Genomic DNA, 22758 nt, shown 5'->3' with positions numbered 1-22758 from the left:
AATGCTTCAAAATAGTCATGCAAGAAAATTATAATCCAGAGACCAAGAGACTAATGGTTCTTTGGTATACCAAAGCTGGAATGTAAGAACTGCTTTGTATTTGTTGCTGTGACTTAGCTGTAGGATTTATTGCCATTTCATGCAAATTGACAATAGCTTTCTTCCTGCATTTTCATCAAGGTGGATGTAGAGAACCAAAAACTGAAAGAGTTTCTAGTATGTTTTCCCCCACCATCCCTTCTTCAATAACAACAGCAAATCTCAGGGGGGTGGGTATTTTTTGGTTTTTCTTTTTGGTTTTTTTTTTTAGCAACTAACCTTTCAAACTGAAGCTGGTTTTATATCTAGAAGTGACTTTACATAGCCCTAGATTTTAAACCTCATTTCTCTGGTGACTAACAAGAGAAGAGACTGCCATCAGTTCTGTGCCTCCCCTTAAATATGCTGAACCCAGTCCTGAGCCCCCACACTCTATGCTAAACCATGTGTGTGAGAAGACCTAATTATCATGTGCTACTGGTGGATAAAATGGTTCCCAACACACCTCCGTGCCTCTCGGCTCTGCTCGGATATGAGAACAGTATGTAACACATTCCACTGCCTCTATGCTTGCAGTGCAGGGAAATCTGCACAGGCATTGTCTTTACATACCTTTGTGGCTGAAGTTCCTGGAGACCCTAGCTAGTTCTGAGGGGAGAGATTCACATGGATTTTGTAGAGCCAATAGGGACCTTCAACCACACATGGTTACCTTCTGTATAATGCAGGTCCAAGGGTTTAATCAGTACCTTCTGCTCTATTTAACTCTTTGTGATTAAGGCAGAACCTGACTTTTTTTGGTGTTAATGATTCCCCTCAGGTGATGGAGAATTCATTGCTTCTCTTTCTTACCCTCTCCCCATCTATTTCCCCACAGCTAATTATCCTGAGCATTGAACACATGCACTGTGTTTGTAGTCAGAATGTATCTAGCTTCGGTTTCAAGCTGTTAGATCTTGTTATGTCTTTGTTTGTAGATTAAAGAACTCTCTGTACTATCAGAAATCATCTTCCCCTGGAGGTACTTACAGGCTGTGATTGTCACCTTTTAACCTTCCCTCTGATCTGCTAAGCTCATAAGTGATCAGAGTTGGTCTAACTCTGTTCTTGTTGAAGTGAGAGTTTTACTACAGACTACAATAGCAACAGAGTATGACTTAATACTGGCTGCCTTGAAGATCTCAGTTCATTAATAAGCAAAAACAGAAGTTAGGGCAGAGACTGCTGCAAGAGGACACAACTCATTGATAAACTGGTTTCATACCAAGGCAAGGGGAGGTGATCTGTGTCCTCAGTAAACACCATCATTTTCCAAAAACAAGATCTCCATGTTCAAACAGAACAACTGAGAAATTTTAATTTGCCTCCTGATTCTGTCACAATCTCCTTGAGTTGTGACAGAACAAATGACTAGCTCCCAGAGCTATTTCTAGGAAAGAAGTGTGACATTTGAGCAAGCCCTTGTATTAGGATCTAGGCCTCCCCAACCCATCCCAATAAGCTAGATGGGGTTTTTTTGCTTTTCATTTCCAGTCAAATTAATTTAATTTGTCTTTTTCTGGTACATTTGCAGCCACTGATCACATTGGAAGGGAGCATCACATTCACGTTTTCTGTGGAAGGGATGAACACCATCACTGTTCAGGTCTCAGCAGGGAACACAATTCTTCAGGACACAAAGACTATTGCTGTGTATGGTGAGTTCTTCCCCCTTCATTTCACATAGGATTCTCCACAGGCAAGAGCTAGAGAGCCAGGTTAGCTGGCAGCAACGTGAGGTCTTTATTCCAGGATGCTTTGAGTTAGATGATTAGCTTGGTTCCAGTGTCACCAGTTCAGAACAACATCTCTGAAGGCCACTGATTGGAATTAGTTCAGACTGGGATGATTGCAGATCATTGATCTCCTTTCCAGAGCCCTTACATCTGCTCTATTACTATTTGGTCATCTTTACATAATTGTCAAAATGTTAGGTTGTTTTGCAAGCTGGTTTTCCCCCTTCTCGGCCAGCAGGGGCCTCTTAACTCATGCAAAAGCTGCTTAGCTTGAAAGGTAAGTCAGTGCTGTGTGCTGTAGTTCTGTACAGAAATCTGTACTGATTTGATACTGTATTCAGGCCTTGGAAGCAGTCAGGTCACACAAATATGTAACGTAGATGGAGCTTAAGAACCACTGAGAATCTCAGTTTTAGCTTTTTATACTAAGCATGTGGTCATAATGGCCAATGTGGCATACCTCTTAACAGCAACAGAGATTAAGTATGTTTTCCAAGGCTAGTCCTCTCCCACCTTTATCCCTGTCCCCTTCCAGTTAAGATTTCAAGTTTTTGGGGCATGTCTATGAGAGTATAATCACAGCTTACTTTCACAGGGCTTGCCTGGTTCAAAAGTCAAAGAGAAGGTAGCATTTACTTTATGTTCCCAACACAGTTCCCTTTCCATTGCTGTTCATCCATTGAAGTAAGGAGTGATCACCTTTTTCAGTTCTGTGACACTCAATCAGTGAATCTCTCAGATTCTCCAGATCTCTCAATGAACCTCTGGGACACACTGCTGGATTCTCTGACAGTCTGTGCATCACCTGCAGACTGATTAAGCAAAATCATGAGCTGCAGCAGGTTTCACTAGGTTTTGCTCATTTATTTAGCACTAAGGCATTTTAGTCTTTACTCACCACCATGTCATTGTATCTGCAGAGCAATTTCGGTCCCTGCGGTTATCATTCTCTCCGAATCTGGATGACTACAACCCAGATATCCCTGAGTGGAGAAGGGACATCAGTAGAGTAGTCAAGAGAGCTCTGGTGGAGGTAAGCAACATGCAAAACCTGTGTTACAGTCATTCTGATTTCTGCTTTTTGCCTACATTACCACTAGATCAGCTGTTCTCTCTGTTTCTACCAACTATAAAAGGAGACTGGGCTAGTGTTTGGGGCCAGAATGCTAAATTTTAAACAGGTTGAATTATCCCATCCTATGACAATCTGCTGCTCAGAACCAGCCTTCAGTATGTTCTTTTTAATGACAGCAGAATATGTGGCTGAAGATTTGGATTTCAAACTGAGAGGGTAAAAAAAGTCAGAAGAGACAGCTGGGGTTTCTCAGCTCAGCAGAAAAAAGATAGTGAAAGGAACTCTTTGAAACAGGGTTTCTGCTTTGTAAAAATAAAGATACTCAGATTTGGAAGGGATGCAAGGCTTATAGCTATTATTAGCAAGCTTATATGTTCATTCATGGCATCATCTATGAAAAAAGACTGGAAAGACGCTGTGCACTGATCAGGTGCACACGCACTCATCTGGATTGTTTCAGAGATTTTTTCTTCAGTTTCCTCAAAAGACAGAAGGTGAGGAGGAAACCAGAAAAAAATTCTGGAGCTTCTTCTGACTTATTTATGTCTGTATCAAGTATTCAAGGATCTATTTATCTTCAGGATGAATTTTCAAAATATAAACAACTCAATAAAACAAAATCGAGCCATAAAAAAAAAAAAAATTACAAAACTACAGTACCAAGGCTACATTCCAAAAGCAGAGCAGTGAAAACAGTCTTTTTGTTGTTTGAGTAAAAAAAAAAAAGAAACCTAATTATCTCTCTATATATAGCTAAATGATTCAGCATAAACAAGCCTTTGTGAGAAGTTCCTGTAAAAATTAAAGATAAAACCAATAGATTTCTACAGCAATTAAGTAAACTGTATAAAAATGAGTTGAATAACTAAATAATTCAATAGGAAATTATAGCTGTGCTACAGAATTTTTATGAACTTTTATTAAAGTATTACATTCGTATTACAAAGTACCATAGACTTAGATAAAAATTCTGCATAAGAAATTACAGTTCTTTACTAAAATCTGATCTTCTCTCTGTGTAGGGATGATTTCATATTATCACAAAATATCCTATTTTATATTATGATCATTATTATTTGCTCACATCATTGACTTTCTGAGTCTTGTCTCCCACTTTTGATGAATACACAAATTAACTGAGTAGATCAGCCAAAAAGATTCCAGACCAAAAAAAATAAAAATCATTCCCAGCCTCTGAAAAGGAAGACTTTCCATTAATTGGTAATACTGTGTCTTTTTCTTGACATCTTAGAACAACCTGTTAGGCAAGCACAGATAATGCAAGCCCTGGCTTCACAGAATACTTGGAAAGAATATATGAGACCTTCATATTGTTATAGTTCTTTTTCTAAATCCACATTAAGAAAAAATGAACAGCAACACCAACTTCTTTTCCTTGGTGTGTCATTGAGAGGAAGGGTTCCCTTTTCATTGCTCCACGGGGTATTCCCTGGACTGTCAGCAGTCACACATGGGATGGCCACAGACTCAGCTCAGGTAATGGTGATTTGTAACCAGTTTTGCTGCCTCCTTGTCCTCCATCCATTGTTTCCTTCAACAAGCAGCTGATACAAGTCTTTGCTCTTGAACCACTAGGGAGAAGAATTCATGAGGTTTAGGTCCAGTTAATGTCTGAGAGGGCTGCAAGTCCTGACTGCAAGGGAATCTCTGTGCTGCATCCAGCTGCTGTGGTCTGTCTTTATATCTGAGAACACTTTTTCTTTTCCTTTAAAAGTGATCTACTAAATTGAGCACTTGGAAACAAGATTTAAATCAGGATCTTGAGATTTAAATGTGTTTGCTGGATAATCCACAACACAAAGAGTCAGTGGAGGAAGATTGAGTAAACTATGTTTCTCTCCTTTCAGCTCACAAAACTTCCTGAAGGCCAGACTATCTCCTTTTCTGGAGACTAACTCTGCAACCTGGTCGTGTAGTGTCATGGTAACAGTGGCTGAAACACATGACCAAAGATGACCCTGGTAGTGATGCCTGTGGGGTACTTTTTTCTGAATTTTGACTAATTTGTGTTGAAGGGAGATTTCAGTTTTACCTGGTTACTTAAGATTTTCAGCCAACAAGAGAAAAAAATAAAAATTTGCAGATTTATGCAATCTTTAACACTTAAAAAAAAAAATTAAAAAAAAATAGAAAAAGGTCCTCATTAACTTGTGGACTTGACCCAGGATGTGAACTATTAAGAATGTGTTTGGCTTTTGGGATTTAAATTTGATTCATCATCTTCTCTCTCCCTGAGTCTCCACAAAGCTGTTAAGATGTTTTGGCTAATCATACCTCTAAAATGCAACTCTGCCCACATGTTCTTGCCCTATAATATGCTGTTTCTTACCATTGACTAAATGAAGAACCTCAGGGACTAAGTTGGTATACTCACGTAACTTTAAAATAGCTAAATTTAGGCAAAGCAAATCATACGTTATGCAACTGTTAATTACGAGCTCCTTATAGCATGCCTGATTATCACTGTTGCCTTAGGACCCTGCATATTTTACTGGAGAACGGTAAAATAGCTTAGATCGGGAAATCATTAATCCCTGATGTTTTACCTGCAGTGGATTTTAACAAGATTCTCCCTCTTGTACCAGATATACTCTACCAGATATACTCTATATCATTTGTATAAATACTGTGATGCCTTAGCAAAGAAGCTGTCAGCATTCAGTGCCATCCCCACTGTTTATCTGTCCATTATTTGTCTATGTATCAGGCAACAGGTATTTCAAGCAAGCATATTCTGGTCGCAGTGCTCCCTGGTCTACCCACATCTGCTGAACTCTTCATTTTACCATATCGAGAGGCCACAGCAGAAAATAAAAGAACATCAGCAGACCTAGAGCAGGTATTGTGTCCATTACTTCGGGAATTGTGTGTTTATGCATTTGTGAAATAACCTCTCTTGGGATTTCCAAGAAAGGTTAGAGCAAATAATTGTGGTACAAATGCATCTTATTCACTGGGGTCTAAACAATAACTGTAGTACTTGCTCCATCCTCTCTGGCTTTTGTTGGTTTTTTTTTTTTTGGTGGGGTTTTTTTTTTTTTTTGTTTTTTTGTTTTTTTTTTTTTTTATTTGTTTTTTCTTTTGTAGTATTTAATGGTGTTTTTTTTTTCTTCTAAACACTGGAAAAAGGTTTTGAAGCTGTATTTAGGAGTTGAGACTGCTATTTGGTTTCCCTTAGTAATATTAAATTTGCAAACATTTGTATGATATCATGTCCTTAGAAGTTTCATTCTACTTCATGGAAGTAGGAAGAAAGGAGGTAGGATTTAGGGGATGATTCCTGCCAACATGTATTGGAGTAGCCTCATCAGGCAAAGTTTATGAGGCTGTGAGGAGTCTAGAAAGCACTGGAGGACAGAGCTGGGTGGTGGACCTTGGCAGATCAGAATTTCATTACTTTAATGCACAGGGATGGAGTTGGATTATCTGCTAGCCCTCTTAATTATACTGGTAGTGGGGTTCAGCCACTATAAATTGTTTTCTCTTGCAAGGCTGAAGTGGTTTATGACAACTGGAGCAGTATATGACCCTGCATACACAAAAGATCCTGCCCACCAGGTGGGCCAAGCATGATTAAAAGATAAAACACTCTGCTGAGCAAAAATCCTGGAATATCTGTCAATTTATTACCGCAGATTCCAGGGGCAAAGATAACTAGCCTTGAATGAAGCACCACTGGTTCTCTACCTCTCTATACAATATGTCCATGGCTCAAGCAAGCATACCTCATGTTGGTATGGGCTATATGAGTACGAGGTATAGGGTGTCATCAGCCCACAAATAACAGCCTTAGTGCTACAGTGAAATCCTCAGCATTACTGGATGCCTGCTGCTCCACTGGATGGCGCAAGGGTTGTAGCATTTCTCTTTGGATTTGTCCCTCGATTTGTGAATCAGTGAAATATACCCATCAGTGCATGTATCAACAGTATTTTCTCCTTTTTGTATTCTTGTCTTCTAATAGCCTTTTCATCTGCCTGACCTGTTACTGCCTGTTGCTACTGCCTCTTGTAGTGGTCTAAAGCCCTGTTAACTTAGTTGTGGGCCTAAAACCACTAGGTAACCCATATCCTTAAGCTTTCCCCTGTTCAGCATCCTTAGCCATCAGTTTTTATTGACAAATGACTTTCCTCTGCAATTTTCACCACCCATGCACTAAACTAAAAAAATGGAGATTTACTGCTCTGCATTTCTCCTTCATCCCCCTTCTCCTTTCCTCCATTACAAATTGGCAAGGAAGCCTGTCCATAAACTTTCAAATTTACATCTGACCCAGCGCCCCTCCGGCATTCAGCAGCATTTGCCAATTACTCCGTCTCTTTGCCCCTTACTTTCTTCCCCTGTACAAATGGAGTCTCTGTGGCTGTGAAGAAAGGAAGCTCCGACAGTGGTCTCATGACCCTTTTTATGGACAAGAAGAAATTTAATTTTCAGTGAGATTCCAGCAACTTCTCTGGCATCCTGCAGGATCCAAGTGGTAACTTTTGCAGAGAGAGAAACTATTTCCCATTTGCATCTAGCTGTTTCTTGTGGAGAAATATCTCCCCTGCTCCCATTAGGATGATCAGAATGTTTTTCTCACTAGTCTGCAGTTACTGCATTCCCCTTCCTTATTACTCCAATAGAAAAGGGCATTATTTTCACTGGGAAGGGCTTAAGGAGGGCCTGGAAAGATGTCTCTGCCCTCAGCTCTGAAGCATAATCTGATACTGTCACTGTGTAATCCGTTTGGCCTATGATCCTTCACTATCCCTTTCTCAAAGTTTTTCAGAAAAACTCCCTGTGCCTGAAGTCACTGGGATGAGTACTGGGTGCAGATGTTTTTGCTGATAAGTACGTATGTTGCTTCCTAGGTACTTTATAATGTGTAGTATTCTCTTCTGGAAGGAACAGAAATCTGTTTTGTATTCATAAGCAAGCAACAAGCTATTCAAAAGCACATATAGGAGTTTGTGGGTTTGCAGGTGCACACCCAAAGGAGTTATAGTTCCGGATGACTTTTTCTAATTTGGAAGAGAAACTTCAAACTATACAGGAACAAAATGGAACTAGTTTGCACAAACACTGCAATAAAATAAAGTTTCTTAAGGAAGTACTTAATTATATAGGTCTTTTTTTTTCATGGTGGTGTATTACATGTAGAAGCTACTCTCCAAACCTGACACAAACCTGGTGAGCCTGTCCAGAGACAAAGTGACAAATAGTTTCAGTCCCTGGAAAACGTGCAATCAGAATAAATCAAGTGGAAAGGAGTTACAGAAATTAATATTTCTATTCTGCAAAAGCCCTTGTTTCAGTACCCAAGGGAAGGAAAACCTAACTCGTTGTCAAAATCAAAAATTGGTGAAACTGAGTTAAACACCACAGAAGGACACAAAACCCACCATGCACACCATAGGCACAGATTTACCAGGAGAACGAAATTTGCTATAGCCCCCTCCTTCTTTTCCCCCCTTATTAAAGCCTCCTAAACTCAGCATGTATACTTGTCATCATATGATATGGATATAGGGATACAGCCCTGAATCCACCATATTCATATGCCAGGTGCCAGAACAGAGGCAAGGGACACTCTGTGGTATACACTTGGTTCCCCTGTTTCATTTCACAGTAACTGAGGACAGACTACCTACCTGCTTAAACATGTAGAAATAATTGGCAGTTGTAAAACACTGCTGCTTGATTTGCATGTTGTCACTGCAACACCACTAAAATATCCCAAATCTTAGAAAAACAGCTACGCAGATTGCCATTGGCTACTTGGGCTGGCATGCAGTTGTTACACCATCTTTATGAGCAGGCTTAGTGAATGTGATGGTTAAACTCAGATCTGCTGCTTCAAAAGCGCTGAGTTCTTTCTCTTCAGTGAAGGGCAAACTTCTAATTAGTTGCATTTCAAGTAATTTTTTGAGTAATTTATAGTACTAATCCAATTCAAAATGAATGTGCAGTAGGAAGATATTCTACTTACAATTCAGTAGAGGGCAGTATACAAATCTATGTACAAATACATAGATTTGTACTCAGTTTATTTCAGTATACAGTTTTACTCAGTAGGCAGATTCTGAAGAGTTATCTTATTTATACGTTTCACAAGTTATCTTCTTTACACATTAGTGAAGGCTTTTTGTCAAACACAGCAAACATGTCTCCTGTTAGTCAAATGAGATGTAAGCAGAAGATACATAAGTCTAAAGTGATGCTTTCGTACCAAGTCACGATTTGCATGTTTTCACGTGTTTCCCTTTAGTTCTCCATTTGCATGCTTTTACTATGCAAAATAACTGTAAAAGCAGAATACAAAATAGAAGTAGGAGCAACTAGTTAATGTCATTTTAGGCCATTAATCTTTTCTCTGGGAAGAGCTATCAAACAAAGTAGCAAGCATGATGGAGTCTTTGGCAAACAGCAACACCAGCTGGTTGGTACCCAACTGTGCTCAACATGTTGCAGCTGTGGCCAGTATCTGTATCCAGCCAAAGAGGTGGAGAATGACATGGATAACTGAATATCAAATGGGCATTGATGAACTGAGATGAAATACCTCTGGTGAATTCAACGCTATGGAGAGTGGCATTCAGGAAGCCTGTATGTGTATGCATCTTAGGATTCTTTCCTTAAAGCAGGTTTAATTTTACTTCTGCTTCATTGTAGCTGATGGAGCTTCTATCTTTTTTTTATATATATATTTTTTTCACTCACTCTCCTAAGCTTGAGTATTTTAGCATATTTACTTTCACTACTCTTCTTTCCTCTGATGTATTTTAGATGTGCCTGTCACCTAAATATTTTAGCAACAAGATCATGATGGTAAATACCTTCAAATCTTACAGAAAATGGTGCCAATCAGTCATGGAAATTAAATTCCAGGCAGAGGGGTAAATCATCTAGTGTTTACTAGGGAGACATTTTTTTAACATCTGTACCTTTGTATGCAGACCGTCTTCCACTGGGTGCTTAGGAAAGGTTGAGACAGTCTTTTAAGAAGCAAAGGCAGGTGTGGAAAGAATGGAATAATATGAACCAGAAGACCTTGTACCAGGGGATTTTTTCCTTATCCAGCTGTTCTTGATCAGCTGCTTATATGCTGTAGAAGAGGCTGTCTATATAATTTGTCTTAGTACCTTTGAGTTAACTCCTTCCATATGACTGTCAGCCCTCTTGCCTTCTCATCTTTTGCTCAGTGTACAGAGCAGCCCTTGATTCTCAAGTCTCCTTCTCATCACCTTTGTTCATTTAAAGTGGATCCTGGCTTTTATGTCCAGGTTCATATCTGCTGGTCAGTTCTTGCCTCAAATTAACACAGGAAGGTCCTTTCCTTTGTGCTCTCACAGTATCTCTGGATACTAATGGCAACTTGAATTTAGTATCTGTCACTAAAAGGTCTCAAGAAATTCCTGGTGGACCCTCCAAGTCAGCGATTATGCTCTTTTCAGTGCTAAGCAAGCAAGCTTTGGAGGCCTCATGTGAAGTAACCAAGATTATGCAGGGCGAGTGACACAATTTAAAGTAATCCACATTTGCCCTGACTCCTGATTCACTTTTGTAATGCCAGTTCAAGTTGCTTCCTACCAATCAATGTGCATAATTTTTTCCTTAGTTGTTTATTGATTTACTCAATGAATTGAAGTGTAACAGTCATTAGTAGAGATCCTTACACAGTATCTATAAAATTATCTAGATTCTTAGCTGGTACATACTGGCACAGTTGAATCACATTCAATTAGTCTAAACCAATTTACACCAGAGGTTTCAAAATTCAATAAAGTTATGGGAAAATGACCTTCTGAGTGATAATTCTGCTTCTTGGTACACATGGTTCTTTCACAGTCCTGATTCTGACAAAATGCTAAGAGAAGCCAAATTAATTTTTGTTTTGTTTCATTTTTAAATTGGAATCTCTTTTTTTTTTCCCCCTTCACAAATTGTCTGTTATTATTATTCATTATGTGTCCTTTGATGAAAAATGGTACATGAAGAATGGTTTCTGTTACTGAATTATTTTTGCACATCATGCTTATTTCTGCAAATGAAGCAGATAAAGTCAATGAGGCTCAGTTAAGGACCAAAACTAATTCTGAAAGCTAATTATTTTCACAAGGGAGACTCTTGAAGACTATAAATTAGGAGGTTGCTATTCTAAGAAGTTTAGTCATCAGCTGAGTTAGTTGCATCTCCAGAAGTGAGGCCTGAGGCCAACCTGCTCCTCAATTGAAGTTCGAGCTGTTCAACTGGAGGTGCGTAGCTATTCTTTAAACAGGCCAAAGTATTTTGATATTTCCTTTTTTGCTTTTTAACAAAAATGCATCCATAGTACTGTTTTGAATGCAGAAATAAAGGGAGGCACAAGACCCAAAATGTCTCCCATCGAAACCTTTTCATTACCTTGGTGATCAGGCTTTGATCAAAGATCAGGCTTTGTGCGGAGATTTACTTCAGAGACACTTTATGTTGTAAACAAATGACTCAGAACCACTCCTGGTTAAAGTCTGATAACTGAGTTAGAATAGACTTGATAGAACAAGAAAAGCTGAAGAGCCACTTTTCCAATCTCAAAGTGACTGTCACGAGAGATCTGCAGTTCATAGATCTCCTCAGGACCATATCAGGACCAGAAACGTTGTCAGGTCCAACTCTGGAGAGCAGTGTACAATCCCAATGGCCCTTTAGCTGCGTGTAACCTGCTTGTTGAGTTCAAATAGTGATGTTTGTAAACCATTGTGTAGGTTTTCTATTTCAGATATTTTTAGAAGTACAGAAATGCATTTTTCTCTCTCTCTCTATACTGTCTATATGTCTATTTTGAAGAGAATCTGACTTTCTACATAAAGAAAAATGAAATTATTGTACTAAGCAAGCTAGCATTTTAAAAACATGTCTGAATGCATCTGTTCTTCCCTCAGAAGTGTGTGTCCGGAATCTCCAGAGCTGCCTAAGGAAGGCAGATGTCTGATTCTCACAAGAACTTCTGGCACTTTGGAAAGTCTCAGTCTGTTACTCATTTTTTGACTTGTTCAGATTCCATAAAGACTCAGGCAAAAAAGCTGTACCCAAAAAGCCGCTGGGAGAGCATATAATTAATTGAGCCAAGGAAATATGCTGTATACTCTCAGCAGCATGAGCAATTGCTTCCCGTTTTGACACTTTGCAGATAGTCCTAGAACAGTGACGGTTATTTCAGGCTTCTGATGAGATACTGATGGTTTCAGGCAGAAATAATTTTATTCTGAGTTGCATTTGTATTGGGTATAGTACAATGAGGTCCTCATTCATGATGAGGTAACAATGTAATACAATAATAGTAAACTTCAGTTGTGATTGTTTCTCTCTGCCGTTCTTCCTTTTTCTTGCTACCACTCTTATTGCCTCTCCCCTTCCTATTATTCTTTTTCATCAGCTTGCCAAACAAGAATGTTGGTTGAGCTTTCTCTCACATACTCCACTCACCTGCTGGGAGGCTGCCACAGCACCTCTCAGCTGTAATGTAAACATTACAGCTTAGTTATTACATGACTGTAAAGCATTAATATAAACAGTGCTATTGTTTTGCCCTTTTCACTCTGCACTCCAGGAGTCCTCTAGCAGGCCAGGTCAGTGTTCTTTCATGTCACTGGTGCCCAACGAAGTCTCTGATCCCTTCTCATGCTGACTTTCTCAAGCTTCTCCTGTTCTTCCATTTCTTGTCCAAATCCGTGATGAAACCGTTCTCCAATACTAGATAGCAACATTTGCTAGCTGCATTCTCAGTTATACATCACATTAAGCCTCTTTTTGTCTAGAAGGTATCATGTATGGTGACTACTGCTACTATTTCCCTGACCATTTTGTGTAGCTATCACAATGTTTTGAAGAGGAATGGCACAATGTGGTTGTCTTTTTTTCTTCAGTTTACTGTCTTGTGGTGGCTTTTTTTCAGAGGCTCAGTTCCCCCAGCAGCCTCGGGACCTCAGAGCACATAATTCTTGCAGGGGTGTGGAGGTCATGTTTGGGACTGGAAATAGCCAGAATACTTTTCCCTTTAATTTCCACAAGCCATTAATGTACCTGGGTTATGGCATGTTGATCTGCATCTGTTGCTCCAGTTTTAGAGAAGAAGCACTTATTAAATTCGTCAATCTTGGTTATTAATATGCTAAAATTCTTAAAGAGGGATATAATTTGCTTCCCAGGCTTTCCTCATGTACTGCTCATCTTTGTGTCACCGTCCCTGCTGCTCTGAGCTCAGCAGATGGCTCTTTGTAAGCAGGTGGTATTTTTTTCTTGCTATTGGAAGAAATATATTTACTGCTTATTCTGGCACCCATAAAGAATTGTAAACTTTGAAGAGATATATTAAAAAATATAAATAAAATGCCTGTAAGAGTTATTGCCAAATTGATATTGTACCAAAGCACCTATTCAAGTGATCAGCAGCCAGAAATGAAGTGTATAAGCCAAGAGTATTGAAAGAGCCATTAAGAATGTTAAAAAAAAATAAAAAGGGCAGATAAATCTCATACTGTGATGAATGATAGCCAAAGAACATCTAATCATATCTGGGTAGCATTTACTGAAATAACAAGACAAAAATGAAGAACATGAAAAAGATGGTGTAAAAATTATTGGAATGTTCTTTTTTCTGACAATTTTTCATTAATCTTCAAAAGGGAATCAGGATTTATTTAAAACAAATTAAATTAAGTGATGAGCACTAGAATACGGTTCCTCTTGCTCCTTGTACGGCTATAAGAACATGCTGCCAGCAACTGCATAATAAGGGTTAGGGGGTGCCAGTGGGTTTTTTTGCAGTTTTCCCACCACTTTTCCCTAATAAAGCAACATGCAGAACAGTGGCTAGGTTAAACTGGAAAATTACTTACTGCTGTAAGAAAATATGAAATACATGAAACATCTAACAAATGAACATACAAAAGACACACAACAAACTATCAACACCATGACTATAGGCTTCCATTCCTCGATTCATTTATCTGTATTTTTTGCTTTTAATGGCAACATACCTGGAACTTCTTGGATATAATTAAAAGTGAAATGGAGATAGTGGCTCTGTGCATATTGTGGCAAACTGACTTAAAAAAATGAATGTTTACCAACAGATTGGACCAAAGTTGGTTTCCTCACAGTGCAAATACAGATTTCATAGGGTCTTATCTCAGCAAATGCTCTTTTCTTTTGTGTTCTTTAAGGAGGAGTAGCCTGCTTCATTTCTGCTAGAGCTTTTGTCATCAGAGTTATGGCAAGATAATCTAGTCATCTAAAAGCTCTGTGGAATGTCTCTCGTATGAAAGAGAGAATATAAAAGATTGTTCTCTCTATGTGTGAACCATAAGAATAGATGGAACATGGATTTTGTTTAAGCCACACTGTGTAGTCAGTAAGTGCTGTCAGATTTGTGCTGGGTTTGGTACATACTTAAGGATTAGGGAGCAGCTGGCTTGAATTCAGAGCTTCATTAGATGAAATTTGGTTTTAGGACTTGAAATTAAAGTGCAAGCTGGGGTAAGGACTTTTTGATTCAGGTGTATCATGGGTTATGAACATGCTCTAAGCTCATGGAGCTGGCCTTTCAACAAGCAAAAAGTTATTTGTTATAAGTGCATAACTGTTACCAATTGAAATGCTTCTCTTTGCTTGAATAGAAAACATAATTCACCGATGTGCAGTTGCTGGCTGGTCCTGCAGATACTTATACTTGGGAGTATAATGTTCCTTTGGGACTCAATTCCCTTTTGCTGCTGGGTTGTTCCTCCAGAGGTGTGACAGGGCAACTTGTCGCTATCAGTCATTGCTAACTGTTTACACAAACCACTCTAGACATAATGCTGGCAGATGTTCAGCTTTCATGAACTCCCTCCTCATAAGGTGATAGGAAATTGCGCTCGGAAAGTCCGGTGCCTCTGCAAAATCTTTGGTTTGTGCTCAGCTTCATTTCCTACCACCCATTGGCAATCTAAACCAATGATCAAGAAACAAATGCATTTCTTATTTTCTCCTTTTTCCCAGATTTCAGAAAGACTGATCCAGAAACTGAACCAAAACCTGGTCCATTTTGAGTTGAAGCCAGGAGTTCGAATCCTTGTCCATGCTGCCCATTTAACAACAGGTCAGTACACTTTTTCTGTGTACACCCTCTGTTACTTGTAGCAGAGCCAGCAATATGTTCCTTGATGGCAGTAGTGTGCTACCAGCTGTATTTTAAACATTTCTTATTTTTATGTTGCAATAACAGCTCAGTGTATGGGCAGACATTAAAATGCCTGTTCCACCTCCCCTTTCTTTATCATACGAAAAAAAATATAGTGGCTTTTGCGTTTGCAACTAATCCTTTTGTTTACTTATGTGCAAGAATTTGCTGCTGTTGATGGAAATGCAGTATAAGTATCAGTAGAAACGTGTACTTCTTGGCTGTCCCTGAAATATTCAACAGCTGGGCAGCACCATGGCATATTCAGCCTGGATCACACAGTGCAAAGATTACCAGCTAGCCTTGGATTTATTCAGATATTCTAGACTCAACAAACATTCAAAGCAACTAATCACATTTCAGGAGTTGTTCAGCAATCTGAAAGACTAGAATCAATTTGCATATTGCACAAACATAAGATTAGGCAGTCTGGACTTTAACTAATCTTACGTCAAAATGAACCACCTCCAAAGTCCTGATATTTAATTACATGAGTCTCTGTCTATTCTGTATGCTAAACCCTCATTTAACAGCACAGGCCCTATTTAACAAGAGATAGGATTTATTACAAGAAATAGGAGCGTGATGAGGCACTGGAACAGGTTGCCCAGAGAAGATGTGGATGTCCATCCCTGGCAGTGTTCAAGGCCAGGTTGGATGGGGCTTGGAGCAACCTGGTCTAGTGGAAAGTGCCCCTGCCAATGGTAGGGTGTTTGGAACTAGATGATCTTTAAGGATCTTTAAGGAATTCCATTCCCAGGAATTCCTTTTCTTCAGGAGCTGTTGATAATTCTGATCAGTTGGTATCATCTTCTTTTCCTAACTTGCAAACTAATAGCCTCAGTTCCCTTGCACTGGCAAAATGGCTTTTTATGGTATGAAAAGGTCTGCCCAAGCTGGTGTCAGTCCTTGTGAATTTTCAACAATAACCAGTGATTCTATATGTACTTTTAGAAAATGCTCAGTACCTATCTCATAAAGGAAACATATCTAAAAGCATCTTAATGTCAGCTTCAAATGCAGAGTTACCTTCAGAGGGTGCTTGGCTCAGACATGCTCTTTGTGCTAACCAAAAATGCACATTTTTGTTTGTATTTGCACACACACCAGGAATGAGTACATTTTGTCCATAATAGATGCAAAACTCATTTGTGTAGGTGGGCTTTGTTATACTTCCCTTCAAAGCCACTGGTGAGATGTGAGTGATTGATTGCTGTAACTGGCTTCACAATGTCGTATAAGAACACTACAGGATTTTGTCTCTTGCAGAAATATGATTCAGTAAGAATGCAAAATGAGTCTGAACTGCCAAACTAGATACTAAAAAGCCCAGAGAGCAGCTACTGTAAGGTCTTTGAGGGAATATGGGTCCTTATCAAGCTACAGAGGTCATGACTCAGTTCCCTGTCTAAATAAAAGGCCCAATTTCACAACATCAAAACTTAGGAATAATTTAGAATTTGACAAAACAGCAAAAAAGAGATTTACATTGCTACTGAAAACTATTGTTTTGGTTGACAAGGAAGAAGAATTATTGTCCTTTTGAAATCCAATTTTATAAACAAATAAAATAAAGCATGGAAACTTGGAACATAAGCCAGTACCAGAAGCAGTCTCTAGAAAACATAATCCAGGGGGATGCATGTGGCACAGAAGTTCTGCTCTGGTCCATGGTATCCCTTCTTTCCCAGCCTTTTCACTATGACTTTATGTAGAACTCTGGGCAGCCATGGGCCAAAGTGGACCAAACCACAAAGATCAGCATGTGTTTTTGTAAGTGCACATGTATGTATACATATACCTACATTTATGTTCCCATGCCTCAGCACACGTGTGTTCTTCTCTGCATGTGTGTCTGGTCACACACAGCAGCAATTTGTGCAGCAGAGGTGCTGAAGGGAATAAAAGTGCAGGTATCTAAACTAGCTTGGTGTGGATATTCAAGCAGAACCTGTAGAAATGAAACTCTCTGTGGTGTGTGTTATATGTGAGTATGTGCATTCCCTGGAGCACAAAAGAATGACAGGCATTGGCCTCAGCACATTTCACACCTCTGTCATCTTTGTTCAGGCCACACTGACGCAGGGATTAAATTTACTGCAACTGTGGAAAACAGATTGCAATCCATTCATCATGTTCATTCCTTCTCATGAAAAAAAACCAAACAACAACGTCCCCAACTCAAAAGACAACAACCTCAATTTTAAGACAGGGTAAAATATGCTAATATTCCTCACAAAGCAGTTAAATAGCTGTTTATTACCAGACTCTCAGTACAGCATCATAACAAGAACATTGAATGATGCCGAGTCTGAATCGGTCAGAGAGCCACTTTGTCATCCCAGAGAACTGCAGAGACCCACAAAATACAGACTCAAAGGGGGATAGATGTGTGAGGAATTCCAGTTAATGGATCATTTAATCCCGGTTCCTCCCCTTCCCAAGGATAGCATGCTCGATGTGGGAAGGAAGAGTTTTTTCACTTCTCTTTGTGAATTTTGGCTTTATCAGGCTGGGTGTGACAGACAAAAATGTGTGTGCATGTGATGTGTGTGCCTGCCTATTGCTTGTTGCGTGCATGTTTTCTTGTGTCTTCTGGCTCTGGTTTAGGATGGGTTGAAGAAAGGGAGAGAAAGAGGATGTGTATGACATGTATGGTTCAAGTTAACTTTCACTGCCTTGCAGAGGAAGGTACTACCTACCCCTTGTTTGTGTGAGGCCAGATAGAGACAGTCAGTGAGGCTGTATCTGCTGTACTAGCCCTGTATAATGGCAAGCTACAGCTGCATGTCTGACTACAGTATGTATTATTACTGTCTGCATGAACAACTGAGACTACTGGACCTATATGTGTCCTTTTTGGATGCTAAGTGCCTTTCTGTTTGTGTGTGTGTGTATGAATGCTAGAAACTCTCTCTTTTAATACAATTTACTTTGTATTTCTGGGAAAACCATGCTCTTGGCTGTCTTGTGTGGCCTTATTTTGCAAGCAGCTACGAAAAGGTGGTGAGCAAAACTCTGAGGAGAAGCACAGACAGATTTTTCTTTGATTAGGGTTGGTTCTGGGGGTGTTTTTTTAACTTGAAACTCTGCATGCTCTTGCATGGAAGACTTGTGGGAGAGAGGGCAAGGCACCAAGGGAAAGAGTAGAACATGTTCAGAAGCATCGGAAAGAGATAAAGGAAGAAACTTAAAATGTCAGAGGTGTGAGAAGAGCTTCCCATGATAAGGCATGGATGCTGAGGCAGTGTCTGTGAAGGGCACTGCACTTCTGGTTGGGAAGGAGCAGGACTGAGCAGAGAACAATACATTTGGTGAATATTGTTGCTTCAGTACAGTTGAGGAGTCAGTTGTTCATTATTCACTATCCTTTGGGAGCTACTCAAACTAGGTCTAAGCAAAACAGAAAGTCAACATGACAAGTTAGCCCACGGATAGCTCCAGGATTGTCCAGAAAATGCTAGTTTTGGTACCCAAATGACCTCATTTGCAACTACCTTGGGTGACTGCAATATGAGAGAGTATGTTTCAGGCAGTCCTCTCAGGCCAGAGGAGAGAGGCCTCTAATGAGAAAGCCATGGGACTTCACATCAAGGTGTAGGTTGAGCACTGCAAGTGATCTGAACCCAGATTTCTTCCCAGGTGGATTAGAAAGGGAGAGAAGAAGCCCTGGAGACATCTCGATAGATGAGGGCTGCTACAAGTGCAATAAAGGGAGGATGAACTATGTTTCTGGAAGGAGAAACTTTCGCTCCAGGCTGGGGGTGGCTCTAACCTTCTCTCCCTCTCTTGCAGCTCCCCTGGTGGACCTCACTCCCAGTCACAGTGGTTCAGCTATGCTGATGCTCCTCTCTGTTGTTTTTGTGGGACTAGCTGTCTTTGTAATCTACAAGTTCAAAAGGTATGACCCTCCCCCAGCCATTTGCTTCTCCCCATTGCTGCCTTTCACTGAGGTGTTTTGTTTTGGTTTTGTTGGGTTTTCTTTTTTGCAGTGATTTGTTTCTTGGTTTGTAAAAGCTGATACATCATATGCCAGAGTACCCCACAATGATGGTTTCTGTTAATGTTTTAGGAAGATTCCTGGCCTTAATATATATGCACAGATGCAGAATGAAAAAGATCAAGAGATGGTCAGTCCAGTCAGTCAGAGGGAAAGCATACCTAATATCCCTCAAAGTGAGCTGATGAGCCCTGAGCAACTAGTAGATGAGAAGTTGGAAGTCCAGCCCATAGGTAAATAACTTGCAGCATCCCGCAGCTGGTCAGTCTCTGACTTATAATTGGCTAACCCTTTTCTCAGCCTCCCCCCTTCCCATATTCCTGCACACTCCTTCCCCTGTCCTCTTCTGCTGCAACATTAGTTTTGCTACAGGAAACTTTGCTAACTCTTCCCTTTCCCTCACTGCCATGTGATGAAAGGGAGGGGAAAAACTTTAAGCTTTTTCTCTCTCCTAGTTGCTCTATGTAGATCCCTTCCCCTTCTCAAAAATCCTGCCAGCACTTAACTTGTGCAGTAAGGCAATTTAATTTATTTTGCTGGGGCTGATGTAGTTGCGGGGCTAAACCCCACATCCAGGAGAACTTCAGCCACCCTCACCTGGAACGTGAAGGTGCGCAGGTGATTTGGTAAGTCACATCTGAAATCTAAACATTCCCTGATGTTTTGACTGCTCTGGTCTTTGTGCTGTGCCAGACCTTGTTGCCAGCAATAATGCTAGCCTGGTTGATTCCCAGGGAAATCAAGCAAAACCTGGGATCTCAGCATTGGACAGCTGGGTTTGCCCTCAGGCTGGTGTCTCTCACAGGCCTCTGTGGTTGAAAATTTGCAAAGCAGGCTTTCACAGGGCCTAAAATGAATAGACTTCAAGCGGGCATACTGGCATCAGTAACACATTTGCTCATGCTTATATGTTTTCTGTTACCCTACCTACAGTAAAAGTGTTGGGGTGGAGTAGGGGGTTTTCAGCCTAGGTACATGTTCTGCTAAAGAACATGGCATTGCTTGGGCATTGCTCGGACATTTCTCAGTTTCACCTGTGGGGTGACAGTTCTGCGGGCCCAGACTAGAAGTACGGTACAGGACCCCTGCAAATAAGGACATGGACCTACTTTAGAGGAATTGAAGTTTATAGCTGTCTTGACTTACACAGGAGTGAGGCATAGTTGTAACTGAGATCCCTTATTTACACAATTTCATGAGCCTAACCAAACCTTAGATTCTACCTAAGGATGTCCCTAAAATATATGGGAGTATTCACTAAAGCAGGCTTGGAGTCATAGCTACTGCTGAGAGGGAGCAAGGGGAAGGACAGTTAAAGGAGGGAATGTGATATGCTAAGATTGTGGCCTGTGAAACAACCTGGGAGGAAAAAGAAGTCTCTTGATGAAACTAATGTCTAAGTTGGAAGCCCCACTGCAATGAATACTCATCTCACCTGCTCACTGAGGAGAGATCTGATAGCTATTAAAAGCTTTTAAGAAGCTATCCATCAGCAGACCCGGACATCCCTGCTTAGCAGAATATGGAGTGAGGGGACCAACCTTCCCATGTGGTGTTCCCCATACAGAGCAACCTCAGGCCACAGTCCAGAACCCAAGGAAAGGAAATGCAACCAAGGTAGTCTGGACAGAGGACTTCCAAAAGGCTTGTGGATCACCAAGAGGTTTCAAGCCAAGACCCGGAGCGGTGGGTCCTAAACTTTAACAATTCTTTTTTGTTTGTTTGTTTGGGTTTTTTTCTTTTTTTTCCCTCAGAAGCCTCCAAGGCAAAATTAGTGCTAAGGGAGAAACACCCAATTTCAGTTCAGGAACGCTCTTTCTAGAATTAGATGGCCTTTGAGCTTCCCCTTTCTAAAAGAATGTAATGACCATGGTTCATGCTGTTCCAGGGGTAGGGAAACATTTTTTCACGGGTCACTGAGACAGAAGTGCCAGGAGTCAGTCACTTGCTAGCTCTACTCAAGGTACCTTCAAGACTGCTCTTGCTGGTGTTGGAAGCTAAACCCTTGAAGCCTTTTGGGGGTAGGTTTTCATTTGGTGTAACTGTAGCATTTCTGGCTTCCTACAATTGCCAGCATTTTGTGTGTTTCTCAGCCATGATACTGGACACTATTGAATCAGAAATTAGCCTTTTTATAACTCCTTGGTTTGTACCTGTAACTGCAAAAGGTAAATGTGTGGTATAAATGGACTCAATTCTCTATCAAAAGGAATCAGTCCAACAATCAGAGCTCATTGACAAAATGAAAAGGTCTGGACCTAGGTATGAACAGAATAGGAAGTGCAAAGGCTCTTCACTCTCCTCCTCTAGAACCACCTCATCTGTTTCTGGAAAACAGCAATTTCTTTTTAAATGAGTTTTCTTTATTTTGGGAAAACAAAGCAAGACTGTAATTGGGTGTTTCTCTTCTGTATGCTTGTTCAGAAGCCAGGTTTTTTGAACCCCTTTGACTAACATTCAGGGATCCTTCCTTGGAGGAATCTGAATGAATGTCCCTGGATCATTTAATTTTCTCTCCAAACTCTGGCAGCAAAAAACCATGGTTCCTATTTTCATTATGTGAGTGGTTTAGGCTCTTCTTTTGCAAATGCAAAGCTTAATGTTATTTGTGAAATCTCCAACACCTTATCATTGCAAATGAGTTTCCTCTGAGGACCACAACCCCTCCTTCCTTCCACCCTTCTGCTCTGGCCTCTCCCTCTTCTATTCAACATGGGTGAATCATACTCATTAGCAAAAGAACAGGACATCACCTTCAGTGTTTTGAATGACAAGAAAACATTTCTGGGAAGAATGTGTCAGTCTGGAACAATTGAATCCCAAAGGGAGCAAGGTGATACCTTCTAACATCTTCCTTGGCTAAATGCACTTGTTATTTACTGACTCTTTTATTTTGTTCCTTTTTTTTTTTTTTTTTTTTTTTTTTTTTTTTGCCACAGGAAGTATTTCCACAGCTGCTGAGTCCCAGAGCACAAAAGAAATCCCTACCTATGTAAATGGTTGAATTGAGGACACCGATATATATCTGTATCTAAAAAAATAGGAGAGCTCACTGCATTTGGACTTTTTAATTCTTCAGATGACAAAGGGTTTTTAGCTTTAAGCCTGTGCATGTGGACATTATACTGAGACCATAGTGGAACTGCATTGTACAGGTGTTCAATTTTAGTGGGGTGGGTGGGGGGAGAGGATCTGGTACCACTATTCACTCCTGCGGCCCTTCCCCTCACCCCTCCACTCTCTTTTTTCAGATCTGTCTCTAATTTGTAGAAAATTCATAATGATATTGCCAAGAATATGCATGGGGGTCTCTTCTTTAGGGAGAGGGGTGGGCTGGGATATGGGGGGAGAAGTGCTGGGGGAGGTGGGAGGGGATGTTTAGAGTTCTTGGCTTTAGATTTAACTGCTCTTTTAGCACTTTGGGCTGCAGGAGGGCTAGCCGCCTCAGCAGACTTTCATAGGACACACACACTGGAGTTTCAAGGCACTGAAAGTATTCTTGGTCAGTCTGGTTTATGTCTTTCTTTGGACTCTGCCCTTCGTTCCTTTAGCTGCAGCTGCTGCTTGTGCCCCATGGCTGCGAGGAGGCTGAGTGCAATTATGGGTGACCCCAACCACAAGGCCAGGCTCTTTCTTAAACAGCTTTTTTAGCCTACTCTCACCA

General features: G+C 40.3%; 1 protein-coding gene across 4 annotated transcripts in view; it reads left to right on the top strand.

Moving 5' to 3' along the window:
- LOC115608805 (VPS10 domain-containing receptor SorCS1) overlaps positions 1–22396 on the top strand; it is a 288946-nt gene extending 266550 nt beyond the window's left edge. Inside the window, exons 21-28 of one of the 4 annotated variants that reach the window (XM_030488153.1) lie at positions 1613–1736; positions 2735–2847; positions 5618–5749; positions 14914–15013; positions 18890–18995; positions 19167–19327; positions 20662–20780; positions 22034–22396. In XM_030488153.1, the coding sequence (XP_030344013.1) occupies positions 1613–1736; positions 2735–2847; positions 5618–5749; positions 14914–15013; positions 18890–18995; positions 19167–19327; positions 20662–20780; positions 22034–22090 (912 nt within the window). In that variant the 3' untranslated portion in view covers positions 22091–22396. The remainder of the gene's footprint in view (positions 1–1612; positions 1737–2734; positions 2848–5617; positions 5750–14913; positions 15014–18889; positions 18996–19166; positions 19328–20661; positions 20781–22033) is intronic. The other 3 variants (XM_032919968.1, XM_030488156.2, XM_030488155.1) reach the window with 3 other exon arrangements.
- Positions 22397–22758: the final 362 nt, after the last annotated feature.

This window comes from Strigops habroptila, chromosome 5 (genome assembly GCF_004027225.2).
Source record: "Strigops habroptila isolate Jane chromosome 5, bStrHab1.2.pri, whole genome shotgun sequence".
Classification (NCBI taxonomy): domain Eukaryota; kingdom Metazoa; phylum Chordata; class Aves; order Psittaciformes; family Psittacidae; genus Strigops; species Strigops habroptila.
The sequence above is the reverse complement of the archived record's forward strand: the minus strand, read 5'-3'. Positions and strand labels throughout refer to the sequence as shown.